The 16549-nt window shown below is 44.7% G+C and overlaps 2 protein-coding genes across 2 annotated transcripts in view; both read left to right on the top strand.

Moving 5' to 3' along the window:
- Window positions 1–3458, top strand: part of matn1 (matrilin 1) — a 36366-nt gene extending 32908 nt beyond the window's left edge. The window contains 1 exon segment of the mRNA XM_063035551.1: window positions 2487–3458. Within this exon segment, the coding sequence (XP_062891621.1) occupies window positions 2487–2542 (56 nt within the window). The 3' untranslated portion in view covers window positions 2543–3458.
- Window positions 3459–15282: 11824 nt separating this feature from the next.
- Window positions 15283–16549, top strand: part of LOC134338895 (nuclear inhibitor of protein phosphatase 1-like) — a 39187-nt gene continuing 37920 nt past the window's right edge. The window contains 2 exon segments of the mRNA XM_063035065.1: window positions 15283–15304; window positions 15307–15412. Of these exon segments, the coding sequence (XP_062891135.1) occupies window positions 15283–15304; window positions 15307–15412 (128 nt within the window).

Here is a 16549-nt window from a genome sequence, read left to right as displayed (position 1 = left end):
CTGCCTGGCCTGCCTGAGTTCCTCCAGCATTTTGTGTGCTTGTTGTTCCTTTACAAGCCTTGTGGCACATTGGGCAGAATTTTTGCCATTTTCGTACCATTTTATGAGGCCAATTTGCTAACTTGACGCCATACCCAGCATGGATGGCAGGATGGAAAGTGTTGAAGAAGCCAGCTGGATTCCAACTTTGGACCATCTGCCTCGAAGTCTGGTGCTGACACCACTACACCACTGAACTGCTTATACCTAACATTGAGTTTCAGAGAAAAAGAATATGCAGAGTTCCGTTTTGAACTTTTATTGCAGATTGGCTAATATTGTTTGCAATTACCCTGCATTCTTGATAACAATGGGTGATCAATTGTGGATATATTCATTAGCTGTCCTCTCAAGTTGCCAGCCGGCAGCTTAGAGGCATCCACACCGGACTTCGAGGCGAAAGGTCCCAGGTTCAAATCCTTGCACACTTTCCATCCGTGCTGGGTTGAGGGTCGAGCTATCAACTTGGCCTCCTAAAGAAACAGACAGTGCTAAAGAAATGGCAGGAGGCCCCCCATTGTGACACAAGGCGCGTCGAGGGACTCTCAAACATTTTCTGAGATTATGGGGCCGGATGTGAGTTCTTTGCCGGGATGTTGAGGTAAGGTGAGGAAACCAGCAAGAACAGTTGCTTTTTTTGGGGGGGGGGGGGTACATCTTCACAGATAAACTGCAAGGCTGCTTCAAACAGAGCTTCTGGCCCCAAGGCACCTCTTGAGTGTGAAGAATCCTTGGATGGGAATCTGCCGTGAAGACTGAAGCCTTCGAGAGTAGAGAAGTAACACATAAATCCAGAGGGAAACTTCCAGATTTCCAGGAGAAGAAGCCCCAAATGTCATGGTGTTCTTGTAGGTCATTGTGTGAGAGGGTGGTCATGCTGCTGCATCACTTCAATGGGCAAGGTCTCCAAATTTCAGAAGCATATCATAATTGGGGTCCTGTGTTGGGGGTGGGAACTAGATACGTTTTTAATGGTGGAGGTCAGATGGTGTTCAGAGGTATTTAAGGTTTATGGGGAGAATCAAGAAGAGATGGAGGTGCTTAATGGGTTGGATGCATGGGATCACCCAGTTTCCTCAAAATAGAGTGGGCCACAGTGTGAAAACCAACACAATAGTACAGTAGATTGGAAAAAGCACAAGTGAACCTCTGCTTCACCTCGAAAGACCGGGTCCCCAGATGGTGCAAAGGGAAGAGGAGGAAGAACCTTCTCTAATCGCAGCGGAAAGTGCCACACCATGGAGAACGGCGACCGAGACAGAACGGCAGCCAGGGAGTCGAGACGGGAGTGGCGCCTTGAAAATGCTCTTGGGGAGGATCGAGAAGAGGTAGAGGAGTTTAATGGGAAGCTTGTTGGGCGATTGGAGGAGGTGCTCCAGCTCCCCCTGCACACATGGAAAGCAACACACACAAAATGCTGGAGGAACTCAGCAAGTCAGGCAGCATCTATGGAAATGAATAAACAGTTGACATTTCAAGCTGAGACACTTCAGCCTGTAAAGCTACCATGTTGTTCTCCCTCGTAAATAGGATTTTTAGTTTGGTTTCAATAATATATTTCCTAAGACCAGGTTGACAGGGTGGAGATACGTCTCTGCCAAAGGAGGTGTAAGGGGCTCCTTCCCTCTGCTGGCCAGCAATCAGTTTCATCATCATCACCATTATGTACCGTGTTGTATGACGTGGGGTCATGCTTGTTCTTGGCAAATTTTTCTACAGAAGTCGTTTGTCATTGCCTTCTTCAGGGCAGACCCCAGTCACTATCAATACCCTTCAGAGATTGTCTGCCTGGCATCAGTGGTCGCATAACCAGGACTTGTGATGTGCACCAGCTGCTCGTACGACCATCCACCACCTGCTCCCATGGTCATGTGACCCTGTTTCGGGTTGGGGGGGGAACTAAGCAGGGGAAAGAGGTGGGGAAGGGTGAGGCAGTGGGGGGGGATGAAAAAGAGGAGCACTGCCAGCACTCATGTAAGATTACAACATGTGTCTCACTTTTCAGAAGGCTTACTGATATATTTTTTAAATTCATTCATTTACGGGACGTGGGTGTCACCAGCTAAGCCAGCATTTATTGCCCGTCCCTAGTTGCCCTCGAGAAGGTGGTGATGAGCTGCCTTCTTGAACCGCTGCAGTCCCTGAGGTGTGGGTTCACTCACGGTGCTGTTAGCGAGGGAATTCCTTGGTCTTGACCCAGCGACAATGAAGGAACGGTGACATGTTTCCAAGTCAGAATGGTGAGTGACTTGGAGGGGGATTTCCAAGTGGTGGTGTTCCCAGGTGTCTGCTGTTCTCGTCCTTCTAGATGGTAGTGGTCGTGGTAGATAGTACTGATATATAGTTTAGGTATTCATTCATTTAAAGTTTTACACCACTTTTGCCTAAACCACTATACTTCAATATTTTGACTGCCAGGCAGTATGGTCCTTAACAAATTTTTGCACTAGGTGCCTTCGGGAAAAAACTGGCAGCTCTTGAGAACAGACTTCTTCTCAAATAGACACTGCTGCACTTTTCCTGACAACTGTTGACACCATCAAGTATACTGAAAACATGCTTATTTAATATACAGGGGCATCTGAATTACTAAACAAAAATGCTTTTATTTTAAAATGTCTAGACTAGTTACCTTCTCCATATTAAGAAACCCTCTAACAATGTTTCCCAACCTGGGGTCCACGGACTGCTGGCTTAATGGTATTGGTCCATGGCATAAGAAGGGTTGGGAACCCCTGCCCAATAACAAGAAGTGCAGTCACTTTCATTTGGACAATGCACTATGAAATAAGCTGGAAACACTGACGCTTCTGGTGAAATATTTTGTATATTAATGGAGAAATATGCTAAATATAAAACTAAGTCAAAATTTGATTTGTATTTATATGGTAATTTACTTGTTTGATACTAAAATTGGCAGATCACTCAACCATTTTTACCCCAAGCTCATGTATTTTGTCCACTGGCTAAATTAAAAGTCTCATTAAAAAGAGCATATGTTCTGAAAATAGTCTGATACACAGGAACAAACTTCCACTGTGTTCCGTTCTAATGTGAGGCGAGCAGTTAAGACGTGCCATATTTATAATTTTTTGGACAAACCCAAGGGATGAAAGTTTTTAAAATTTGTGTGCGGCCAAAAAAGCAGAACACGAGTGTTTCACCTGCCTATTGCACTCCTCTCCTGATTGGCTGTCGAAGGGGAGCGTAACAAGTGAACAATAATATACCATCTTCTTCATGCTCGTGACCAGAGATCTGTTTCGAACTCAAAATGTCTTATGTGTGCCTTTTAAAAAAATTCAGATATTTATATATTTAAGAAGAAAAGGTATCATGGAATCTTCAGTTTTGTTAAGATGTTCTGTTTTGTCACTTTGGTAAAATTGTATTGTGTCAGGAAATCACAGGAAAATAAAAGTGGCCTAAAAAGTTCAAATGTTGCCCTTCATTCATTTTCTGTTCTTTCATGATATTGTTGGACGCTAGGGTCCCAGGATTAAAATGTTCCATCTTTCACACTGAGAGCTTGAATTTAAGACTGATAGAAAGAAGCCAGCAATCGTTATGTTTTGTAAGTTCAAAACACTTAACTAATTCAAAGGAAGACAGGAGAGTCCGAAATGCAAGTCTAACTTTGAGGTTACTTCAAGCGAGCCGCGTACATATCACGTGGTAGCATGAGGACGTGTGTCATTCACATATTTATACATATATTCCGTAATGAATTACTTAAACAGATAAGAATGCTTAATCAACCATTATCTATATATAAGATTACTCAAACTTTACTTCACTATTAAATACACAAAAGTAAGTTCATTTTCATTTCAATGATTCCCAGAACAGTACTGTCAAATTTTCAAACTGGAGCACAATATTGATCTAATGCAGATTCTTGCTGCTGCCAGCTGGGATCTTAACTTTTTCTACAAGGAACAAAAAACTGAAAGTGTTGGAAAAACTTAGCAGGCTAGCCAACAGTTCTGGATAGAGATGCAGAATTACCACTTCAGGTCAAAGACCCTTCTTTAGAACCGGAGAACAAAAGGAATAGAAGGGAGATGGGTCCAGGAAACAAGACTAATTTCCTTAACAAAACCTGGAAGAGCTTGAGAACCTTGAACCAACAATCATGGGAAGGGTCTGAGACTGGGAGTTAGAAAATGCTGGGTGCCAAGACTGGAGAGCATAGTGTGCAAGCTTTGTCTTTTGTCAAGCATCTTTTTTGCTACATCCCATAACAAACAACAAATAACTCAGAGAGGATCAATCATAAGTACATTTATTTTATGTGCAGTAAGGGGAGGCTATCACCGCACAACCACCAGTGAAATGCAGTTCGATTGTCAGACCTTTAAATAACACCATCTCAGGGGCCTCACCGGTGCCTTATAAAAGCTCAACATTGCATCCTTGCTTTTATATTCTAGTCTTTTTGAAATAAATGCTAACATTCCATTTGCCTTCCTCACCACTGACTCAACCTGCAAATTAACCTTTAGGGAATCCGGCACGACGACTCCCAAGTCCTTTTGCACTTCAGATGTCTGAATTTTCTTTCTGTTTAGATGTGATGAAATAATCTATAGAAATGGCATGCAAAAGCTTTCACATGTGACAATAATAAAGCAAATTATCACGTCCCAGTCACGATTTCAGCTTTCCCTCTCCTGTCTGATTCCACCCGCCAAACAGCCCTCCTCACCCAGATCAAATTCCCCCTTGCCATCTCTTGCCCCACTCCTCCCCATCATCCCAACTCCCTCTCCCCTGTACTCCTTCAGTCCAGATGTAAAGTCTTGACCCGAAATGTCGACTCCCCATTTCCCTTTTACAGGTGCTGTCTGCCTCCAACAGTTTGTTTGGTTTTTTTTTGGCTGGGGTCCAGCTGCTCAGATGCTACGCCAATAATTTGAATGAGGGGAATGATGAGTAATATGTTCAAGCCTTCTGACAATGCAAAGCAGCATTGACTCTCGGGAAGATGCAAAGAGACCATCAGGGAGACGTAAACAGATTAAACGAATGGGTAATAACTTAGCAGATAGAAGATAAAAATAAGAAGCCACTCACACATAAAAAAAAGCAATGCACTTTTAAGTAGAGAGATTGAAGCATCGCTCCTTGAAGGTGCCCTGGACGCTGGGGAGGCCGGTGCCCATGATGGAGCCCACTGAGTTTACAACTCTCTGCAGCTTATTTCAGTACCAGACAGTGATGCAGCCAGTTAGAATGCTCTCTGCGGTACATCTGTAAAAAATGACGAGTGTCTTTGCTGACACACCAAATCTCCTCGAACTCCTAATGAAATATTGCCTCTGTCGTGCCTTCTTTGTAGCTGCATCGATATGTTGGGTCCAGCTTAGATCCTCTGATCCCTCGATGAGGAGTGTTGTGTGCTCCCTCATCTTATCCTCCCTGAAGTCTACAGTCAGTTCTTTGGTCTTACTGACGTCGTTGCTGCAACACCATTCAACTAGCTCATCTATAATCGCTCCTGTACACCATCTCGTCACCATCTGAAATTCTGCCAACGATAGCCGTGTCTTCAGCAAATTTATAGATGGTATTTGAGCTGTTCCTAGCCACTTAATCATAGGTGTAGAGAGAGTAGAGTAGTGGGCTGAGCACACATCCTTGAGGTGCACCAGTGTTGGTAGTAAGTGGTTAGCACAACGCTCTACAGTACAGGCGACCCGGGTTCAATTCCCACCGCTGCCTGTAAGGAGTTTGTACGTTCTCCCCGTGACCGCGTGGGTTTCCTCCGGGTGCTCCGGTTTCCTCCCACAGTCCAAAGACATACTGGTTGGTAGGCTAATTGGTCACTGTAAAATGTTCCATGGTTAGACTAGGATTAAATCAGGGGATCGCTGGGCGGTGTGGCTCGAAGGGCCTAATCCATGCTGTATCTCAATAAATAAATAAAAATAAACAATAATTATCATCAAGGTGGAGATGGTATTTCTAATCTGGACAGACTGTAGTCCTCCAGTGAGGAAGCCTAGGATCCAGTTGCAGAGGGAGGTACAGACGCGCAGGTTCTGGAGCTTTTTGATCAGAACTATAGGAATGATTGTGTTAAACACTGAGCTGTAGTCCATAAACAGCAGCCTAGTATAAGTATTAGTATTTTCCAGTTGATCCAAGGCCTGGTGAAGAGCCAATGAAATCACATCTGCTGTAGACCTATTGTGGCGATAGGCAAATTGCAGTGGGTCCAGGTCCTTGCTGAGGCAGGAGTTGACTCCAGTCATAACCAACCTCTCAAAGCACCATAGAGAGTGAGTGCTGACAGGTAGCATCCTGACGAAAAAGGACTTCGGAAGTTTTGAGAGGAGGAGACTTCAATCAGGTCCACTGCCAAAGATAAAAGGTAGCAGCCAGTCAGTACAGCGATAAAGAGCTTTCACCAGTGACCAGTCAGCGTTTGGGATTGATTATCAAGAGCAAATTAAAGGAAGACAGGGGCAAGTGCAGTGGCCATCGTCATGGCAACGCTGTAGTCAGAGTGGTGGATCTTGAGGCTTTACTCTTCGAGGCTGCAGGGAAGAAAAGGAAAGGAAAGAAGAGAAAAGCTCAAGTTTTTTTGCTCTCTTCTTTATATCTGCCAAGCTAGAACAGTAGAGATGCCGGGCAGGATAGCGGAATGCTCCTCTTGTGGGATGTGTGAAGGCAGGGAGACCTCCAGTGTCCCTGCGAGTACATCCAGCTGCAGCTTCTAACAATCCATGTTAAGGATTTGGAGCTGGAACTGGATGAACTCCGGGTCATTCGGGAGGCTGAGGTGGTGATAGATGGGACTTATAGAGAGATAGTTACACCCAAGGTGCAGGACACGGGAAACTGGATGACAGGAAGGGGAAAGTGGTTAAGGACCAGTGCAGAGTACCCCTGTGGCCATCCCCCTCAACAACAGGTATAGCACTTTGGATATTGTTGGGGTAGATGGAGCTCATCAGCCTGGGAAGGCAGTCCATCTAAGAGAGGGAGAACTCTGAATTCAAACCTCCACTGCCTTGCGGCCATACCCACTCATGGGAAAGGCTTCAGGAGTAAACCCTGAGGACAAATCTGGAGCTGGAGTCCCTAAGGCAGTCCGACGTTGCCTTCAACCTCGTTCTGGCAACTCCTGCGATGTCACTGGTGCCAAGCTGTATCAGCCCTTGCCCTTCCCTTGGACAACTTCGGTGTCGTGGAGAGGAGAGATTTGCTGCATGGGCAACTGCTGGCCTGCGCCCTGGAGAGACTGAAGCAAGACTTTCCAGGTGCAGATCCATGGTCTCGCGAGACTAACGGATGCCATCCATTTTTTTTGGGGGGGGGTATGACCTAACAGGGGAAAGTCGTAGTGGGCAAGTGCCTGGCACTGAGTCTGCCTCTGTGACTCAGAAGGGAAGGGGGGAGAAGAGGTATGCTGTGGTGATCGGGGATTTATTAGTTAGGGGAATGCATAGCAGGTTCTGTGGACGAGAACGAGATTCCCAGATGGTATGTTGCCTCCGGGATGCCAGGGTCTAGGATATCTCGGATCGAGTCCTCAGCATTCTTAAGTGGGAGAGTGAACAGCCAGAGATTGTGGCCCATTTAGGTACCAATGACACGGGTAGGATGAGTGATGAGGTTCTGCAAAGGGAGTTCAGGGAGTTAGGTGCTAAGTTAAAGGGCAGGACCTCCAGGGCTGTGATCTCAGGATTGCTACCTGCACCGCAGGCTACTGAGACCAGAACTAGGAAGATTATGCAGTTTAATAGGTGACTAAGGAGTTGGTGTAGGAGGGAGGGCAGAAGATTTTTGGATCATTCGGCTCTCTTCCGGGGAAGGAGGGACCCGTACAGAAGGGACAGCTTGCACCTGAACTGGAAGGGAACCAACATCCTCGTGGGAAAGCTTGTTAAGGCTGCATGGTGGGGTTTAAACTAGAGTTGCAGGGGGATGGGAACCAGAATGCCAGAACAGTTAGTGGAGAGGTTGTGGAGGCAGATGTTGGGAAGACCTCAGACAAAGTTAGGAATCAAATGGTTGAGCATGGTGTGACTAGTGACCTGAGCTACATATGCAAGAAATATCATAGCAAAGGCAGATACTAGTGCTGAAGATGAGGTAGCTGGCTTACAAACAGAGGCACTGCATAGTGAGGAGAGGCAAAATTGTAGTTAACAAGATGAATTGCAATGTAAAAGGCAGACAAAATCAAAAAGGGTGAATATAGGACTGAAGGTATGGTATCTGAACGCACGCAGTATACAGAACAAGGTAGATGAACCTGCAGCACAGTTGCAGACTGGCAGCTATGATATTGTAGGCATCACTGAATCATGGTTGAAAGAAGATTATAGCTTACTGTCCAAGGATACACATTGCATCGAAAGGATAGGCAGGAAGGTAGAGGGGGTGGCCTTGTTGTGTTGGTAAAAAAATTAAATCAATCTTTGGAAAGAGGAGACATAGGGTCGAATCATTGTGGACCACAAGGGTAAAAAGACCCTGATGGGATTGTATACAGACCCCCAAACAGTAGTAAGGATGTGGCCTACAGCTTACAATGGGAGACAGAAAATGTACGCCAAAAGGGTAATGTTACAATAGTTATGGGGGATTTCAATATGCAGGAAAATTGGGAAAACCAGGTTGGTGCTAGACTCTAGAAACAGCTCATGGTTGAGCCCACTACAGGATCAGTTATTCTGGATCGGGTGTTGTGCAATGAACCGGAATTGATTAGAGAGCTTAAGGTAAAAGAACCCTTAGGGGAAAGTGATCATAATACGATCGAATTCACCCTGACATTTGAGAAGGAGAAGCCAAAGTCAGATGTATCAGTGTTACATTGGGGTAAAGGGAATTACAGAGGCATGAGAGATGTGTTGGCCAGAATTGATTGGACAAGGACACTGGCAGGAATGATTGCAGAGCAGCAATGGCTGGAATTTCTGGAAGCAACTTGGAAGGAATAGGATATATACATCCCAAAGAGGAAGAAGTATTCTAAAGGAAAGATGACAGAACCTTAGCTAACAAAGGAAGTCAAAGCCAACATAAAAGCCAAAGAGAGGGGTATATAATAGAGCAAAAATTAGTGGGAAGTTAGAGATTGGGAAGTTTTTAAAAACCAATGGAAGGCAACTCAAAAAGGTCATTATGAAGGTAAAGATGGAATACGAAAGTAAGTGAGCCAATAATATTGAAGCGGATACCAGAAGTTTCTTCAGATACATAAAGTGTAAAAGAGAGGTGAGAATGGATATCAGACCGCTGGAAAACAATGCTGGAGAGGTAGTAATGGGGGACAATGGCAGATGAACTGAATAAGTATTTTGAATCAGTCTGTGGAAGACACCGTCAATACAGTGGAAGTTCCAAGTGGCAGGGGTCATGAAGTGTGTGATGTTACCATACCTAGAGAGAAAGTTCTTGGGAAATTGAAAGGTCTGAAGGTAAATAAATCTCCAGGACCAGATGGTCTACACCCCAGAGTTCTGAAAGAGGTGGCTGAAGAGAACATGGAGGCATTAGTAATGATCTTTCAAGAATCATTAGATTCTGGAATGGTTCAAGAAGACTGGAAAATCCCAAATTTAACTCCACTCTTCAAGAAGGGAGAGAGGCAGCAGAAAGGAAATTATAGGCCAGTTAGTCTGATCTCAGTGGTTGGGAAGATCTTGGAGTTGGTTAAGGATGTGGTTTCAGGGTACTTGGGGCCACATGATAAAACAAGCCAAAGTCAGCATGGTTTCCTCAAGGGAAAATCTTGCCTGACAAATGTGTTGGAATTCTTTGAAGAAATAACAAGCAGGTTAGCCAAAGGAGAATTGGTTAATGTTGTCTACTTGGATGCTTAACAAGCTATGAGCCCATGGAATTACAGCAAAGATTCTAGCATGGATAAAGCAGTGGTTGCTCGGCAGGAGGCAAAGAGTGGGAATAAAGGGAGCCTTTTCAAGTTGGCTGCTGGTGATTAGAGGTGTTCCACACGAATCCGTGTTGGGATTGATTCTTTTTACTTTATATATCAATGAATTGGATGATAGCTTTGTTGCAAAGTTTGCAGACAATATGAAGACATGTGGAGGGGTAGGTAGTTTTGGGGAAGTAGAGGATACAGAAGGGCTCAGACTGATTAAGAAAATGGGCAAAGAAATGGCAGATGGAATAGTGTTAGCAAGAGAATGATCATGCACTTTGGCAGATGAAAAGAAAGGTTTGACTATTTTCTAAATGGAGGGAAAATACAAAAAAATGAGGTGCAAAGGGACTTGGGACTAAAGGTTAATTTGCAGGTCTGTGGTGAGGAAGGCACATATAATGTTAGCATTTATTTCCGGAGGACTAGTATATAAGAGCAAGGATGTAATGTTCAGACTTTATAAAGCACTGGTGAGGCCTCACTTGGAGTATTGCGAGCAGTTTTGGGCCCCTTATCTTAGAAAGGATATGCTGAAACTGGAGAGGGTTCAAAGGAGGAAATGATTTCAGGATTGAATGGCTTGTCATATGAAGAGTGTTTGATGGCTCTGGGCCGATATTCACTAGGATTCAGAAGAATGATGGGTGACCTCATTGAAGCCTATCAAACGGAAAGGTTTTGATAGAGTGGATATGGAGAGGATGTTTCCTTTGGTGGGAGGAGTCTAAGACCAAAGGACACAGCCTCAGGGACCAGGGGCGTCCTTTCAGAGTGGAGATGAGGAGGAATTTCTTTAGCCAGAAAGTGGTGAATCTATGGAAGCCAAGTCATTATGTATATTTAAGGCAGAGGTTGATAAGATTCTTGATTGATCAGGGCATGAAGGGTTACAGGAAGAAGGTAGGAATTGGGGCTGAGAGGAAAATTGGATTAGCCATGAATGATGGAACAGACTCAATGGGGCCAAATAGCCTAATTCTGCTCCTATATCTTATGTTCTTATTTCTCTCCTCTTTTTAAAAATCTATTGTTTTATCAACTGCTCATTTTTTTCTTACTTGACACTGTTAACATACAAGCAGGCAATTTTGAAGAATGTGAGGCATTGGACTAATTCAATGTATAGGTATTACCAGTGGATGAATGTGTAAAAGGCTGCTGACTGAAGTGATTGCCAGTAATCATCATAAAGTTTTTGTTTGCCCTTGACAGCCCCTGTTACCATCTTCTCATTACTTTACTGGAGGCAACTATGACCCCATCAGAACCACACTGACAGTGCAGTCAACCTGAGCTATTTGCCTCAAAAAGACAGCTGGACCCCCAACACCCAGGACATGCCTTATTCTCATTGCTACCATCAGGAAGGGGGTACAGAATCCTAAAGACACACACTCAACCATTCAGCAATAGCCTCTTTCCCTCTGCCATCTGATTGCTGAATGGCCATGAAATCAACAAACAATACCTCACTATTTTTTTTATGTTTAGCTTTTGCACTACATATTTAATTTACTTATATATATCATACTTACTGTAATTTTCTCTATTATTATGTATTGCATTGTACTGCCGCTGCAAATTCCTCAAATTTCACACCATATGCTGGTGATATTAAATTTGATTATGATTCTGAGTTGTAATATTCAGTCTCCAAAGCCTGAAAGGCGGCTATTTCAAATCCTTTAACCATTGCACGGATTTACAGCAAGAATTGAAAATACACGTGGACTAAGATGTTAACTGTCCTGTGCTATCACCAGTGGGATCATCAGTTGATCTGCTACCTGTCTTCAGGAGTTTCGGCCCGCTTATGATCAAGACTCCCTCGAGGTGGTGGGCCAGCAGTGCTAAAGCACCACCTCCCACTGGTGAGCTTAAAAACTTGGCATCTGCCTCTATCAGAGTTGTTGGTTGCTTCCATCCAACAGATAGTCTGCTCTTCAGGTGTCTATGCAACTACTGATGTCTTGCAGAGTTACACAGGACTTTGAAATTACCGTCTGGAGAACTGTCAGGGAGTCATAGCAAAGTACAGCACAGAAAAAGGCCCTTCAGCCCATCTACTACTACGTCGACTCAGGCCTAGGGGTCCGCCATCAGGCAAACAATCTAGTCCATGTCAAGCCATTTAAACTGCCGACTCCCTTCAACCTGCACCAGGACCATAGTCCTCCACACCCCTGCCGTCCATATACCTACCCAAACTTCTCTTAAATGTTGATTTCGAGCTCGCATACACCACTTGTGCTGGCAGCTCGTTCCACACTCTCACCACCCTGTGGGTGGAGAAATTTTCCCTCAAACTTTTCACCTTTCACCCTTAACCCATGACCTTTGATTGCCGTCCCACCCAGCCTCAGTGGAAAAAGCCTGCTTGCATTTACCCTATCTATACCTCTCATAATTTTGTACACCTCTATCAAATATCCTCTCATCTTTTACTTTCCTTATAATTCAGGTCTGCCAGACCTGGCAACATCCTTGTAAATTTTCTCTGTACTCTTTCAAGTTTATTTACATCTCTACTATAGGTAGGTGACCGAAACTGCACACAGTACTCCAAATTAGAGCCTCACCAATGTGTTGTACAACTTCAACGTTACATCCCATCTCCTGTACTCAGTATTTTGATTTATGAAGGCCAATGTGCCAAAAGCTTTCTTTACGACACTGTCTACCTGTGACGCCACTTTGAACGAATTATGGACCTGTATTCTCAGGTCCCTTTGTTCTACCACACTCCTCAGTGCCCCCCTGTTCACTGTGTTAAGACCTGCCTTGACTGGTCCTACACCTTGCACTTGTCTGCATTAAATTCCGTCTCCCATTTTCCAGCCCAATTTTCTGATTCAGTTTGCAATTTTGATCTCCTCACATAGAGGGAGCACAGCACAGGTTCACCAGACAGGTTCCTGGAGAGGCAGGACTGTTACGTGGAAGGTGATTGTATGGACTGGGTCAATATTCATTATAGTTTAGAAGAACGAGAGAGACCTCTGAAACGTAGAAAATTCCGACAGTGGGAGAGACTGAACGCAGGGAGGACTAGTTAGGACTTCTCGAATACAGCTTCATAGTCTCAATTTATGGATTAAAGCATTTAGTATTGAACAGTGGACAGTGAGCCTGTGAATTTCTCTGCCATGGGAGGGAATGGAAACCAGCTTGAATATATTTAAGAAATAAATTCTTGACAAAAGTCACGTTAAAGATTTTTGGAGAATGTTGGGAATCTGATATGATAATCAGATGATATGATATGATAATCTATATATTAGATGGCCTGTTCTAGTGCCCCTTTTCCATGTTTCCATCTCTCATCCCTTATGCTGACAAACGTCCTAGGATGCATTGGGACACATCGGCAGTGATGCAACCTGGGGTCATCGGGAGTTTTGGGTCTTTCAACTTCAGGCGCTCTTGCCCAAGTGACCCAGCCAGGGTTGATCAGGCTTGTGTTCCAGCAGAGTTGGTTGATGGGTCATTCCTCTTGATCTGTAGCCATCCGGAGGCTTGCTCAGCAGCCTCTGTGATGGTCCTGATGGTTCTTTTCTTTGCCCTCTAGTTCCGGATACCCCCACCAGAGGAAACATCCTCTCCACATCCACCTTATCTAGTCCTTTCAACATTCGGCAGGCTTCAATGAGATCCCCCCTGAAGTCTTCTAAATTCCAGTGAGTACAGGCCCAAAGGTGCCAAACACTCCTCATATATTAACCCCTTCATCCCCAGAATCATCCTCGTGAACCTCCTCTGGACTCTGTCCGATGACGACACATCCTCTCTGAGATAAGGAGCCCAGATCTGTTAACAATACTCCAAGTTGGCCTGACTAGTATCTTATAAAGCCCTGACATCTGATTAGGTGTGTCATTTTGGGGAAAAAAAGTTAGATAACTCGCCTATAAACCATCTAGCTTTCACAGTCAATTTAAAATTGGAGGCTTCAGGAGAATGAGAATAATATTTAAAACTGACAACACACCATGATATTTTCACTAACTAGAACACCTCAGATGTCAACTGTATGTGAATGAGAAAGTACATGAACTTTGACCCCTAACCAAAAGCTGAGAGAGTTACACTCTGGCCACTTTATTCAGCACACCTGCACATTAGTGCAAATATCTAATCAGCCAATCATGTGGAAGCAACTCCATGCATAAAAGCATGCAGACATGGTCACGAGGTTCATTTGTTCAGGCTGGGGATTCCCCATCAGAATGGGAAGAAATGTGATCTAAGTGACTTTGACTATGGAGTGATTGTTGGTGCCACACAGGGTGGTTTGAGTATCTCAGTGACTGCTGTTCTCTGGGGATTTTCATGTACAGTCTCTGGTGTTTACAGAGAATGATGCAAAAAAAGAAACACACACAAATCTGGTGAGTGGCAGTTCTGTGGGCGAAGATGCCTCATTAATGAGAGTTCAGAGGAGAATGGCCAGACTGGTTCAAGCTCTACAGGAATATCTTAAATAACCACACGTCACAACAGCAGAAGAGCATCTCTGAAATGCACAACATGTCAAACCCTGAAGTGGATGGGCTACAGCAGTAGGACCTCGATCAGAGGACACAGCCTCAGAATAGAGTCGTCAGTTTAGAACAGATGAGGAATCTCTTTAGCCAAAGGGTGGCAAATCTGTGCAATTCATTGCTATGGATGGCTGTGGAGGCCAAGTCATTGAATATATCTAAAGAGTGTTGTGCATTTAATATTTCATATATGTTTTTTTAAGTTAAAAAATACACGTGGACTAAGATGTTAACTGTCCTGTGCTATCACCAGCGGGATCATCAGTTGATCTGCCGCCTGTCTTCAGGAGTTTCGGCCCGCTTATGATCAAGACTCCCTCGAGGTGGTGGGCCAGCAGTGCTAAAGCACCACCTCCCACTGGTGAGCTTAAAAACTTAGCGTCTGCCTCTATCAGAGTTGTTGGTCACTTCCACCAACAGATAGTCTGCTCTTTATGTGTCTGTGCAACTACTGAAGGGTTTCCAAAAGATGTAGACACTGCCTGACTATCTGCCAAACTAGTTGAAATTCTCAGCGTGCCGAGCAACATCGCAGGAGAAGTCAGGGGTTTGTAAGTCCAACCCCCTCTCCCATCCACCTTCTAACTCTGACTCCTCATCTCTTTTCTCTCTCTCTCCATTCCCGATGAAGGGTCTCGGCCCGAAACGTCGGCTGTTTATCTTTTCCGTGGACGCCGCCTGGTCTGCTGAGCTCCCCCAGCACTTTGCGCGCGCTGCTCCCCGCGGTTGGTTAAGTGAATGACACATGACTACATTTCCCAGCGGGCAATGCGGCGATGACCTGGGCGCGTGCGCATGAATGGCTTGCGTCGCCCGCCCTTTCCGCTAATGACCCAGAATCCGGAGCGCGCCGCAGCTCTCACCCTCTCGATGTGATTCAGATGCAGGCGATTCAGATAAAACCCGTGTTTGAGTGTCCGACATGGTGAGTCCGCGGCGTTGCGGCTTGAGCTCGGGGGTGTGGCGCGGTGTTTGGTGCGCTGGACGCGGAGGCCCCAGCGGTGAATGTGGTCGAAGTTGACCGTGGGGCCTGTTGTGCTAGGCCGCAGTGTGGCTCCCCAGTGGCGATGGGCGAGGCAAAGCCTTCTGCTCCCTCCCTCGCACCTTGCATTTCTCCATCTTATCTGCAAGCCCCTTTATCTCCCTACACTCTCCAATACATTTATCTTAGCAAGTTCGCACACCTACCACCTATCGTTGCAGCCTTTAATCCCTATCCTCATCCCGCCCCCAACACCACTGTTCTCTGTCATGTGTCTTCACCACCCCCCCCCCCAACCTTTGCCTTGAGTCTACTATGGAAAGCAGACGATTTATTGTTTGACAGATTGCAAACATGGATTCTCAGGTTGAAGATTATCACATTCTTCTCTGCAGCCCCGTAATTTATTTTTAGGATAGGAATAATATATTGGTGTGCTGAGTGCAGGTGGCACCTGCGATTTGTAGGAATAGTGGACAGATGTAATTGTGTGGTTTGGAATCCATATTGCATCAATCAATATGTTTGGACTGGTGTATATAATTGCCAAGGGAGAAAGTTTCCTTTGTGCAGGGGTGCCCAACCTTTTTTTTTATGCCATGGACCAATACCATTATGGAAGGGGTCTCTGGACCTCAGGTTGAGAACCCCTGGTACTGTTTGCAGCAGTCAGTATGAAGTTAATGGTGGAAATGTGTGACAAGATGGTGGGAAAATTTTATAGGCTCCAACGAAGAAAGAGAGGTCAACATTGCTTTGTTTTGTTAACAAATTCTGTACTCAGGATTATTTCTGGATTTGATTCCAAAACTGCATTTTTAAATGATTGGGAGATTATACTTTATTTATATTTCTCAAAGCAACTTGATCTTAAAACAAATGTAATTCATCGGGCGGGGAAGGTCTTGTTATTGTGCTGTGTCTCTCAAATAAATGTGAAAGCACAGGGTGAAGATACAGAGCAGCAATACTTCTCCAAAGACAAATGCTGCTTTGATGTACGTTGCTAATCTTGGACGGACTGCAAAATTTTGCCAGTCAAATAATGAATAGATTGAGCTGGGTTTCTATGCCCCTGCT

This window comes from Mobula hypostoma, chromosome 28, assembly GCF_963921235.1.
Source record: "Mobula hypostoma chromosome 28, sMobHyp1.1, whole genome shotgun sequence".
NCBI lineage: Eukaryota > Metazoa > Chordata > Chondrichthyes > Myliobatiformes > Myliobatidae > Mobula > Mobula hypostoma.
Note: the sequence above shows the minus strand (reverse complement) of the source record. Positions and strands in the feature narration are given on the sequence as shown.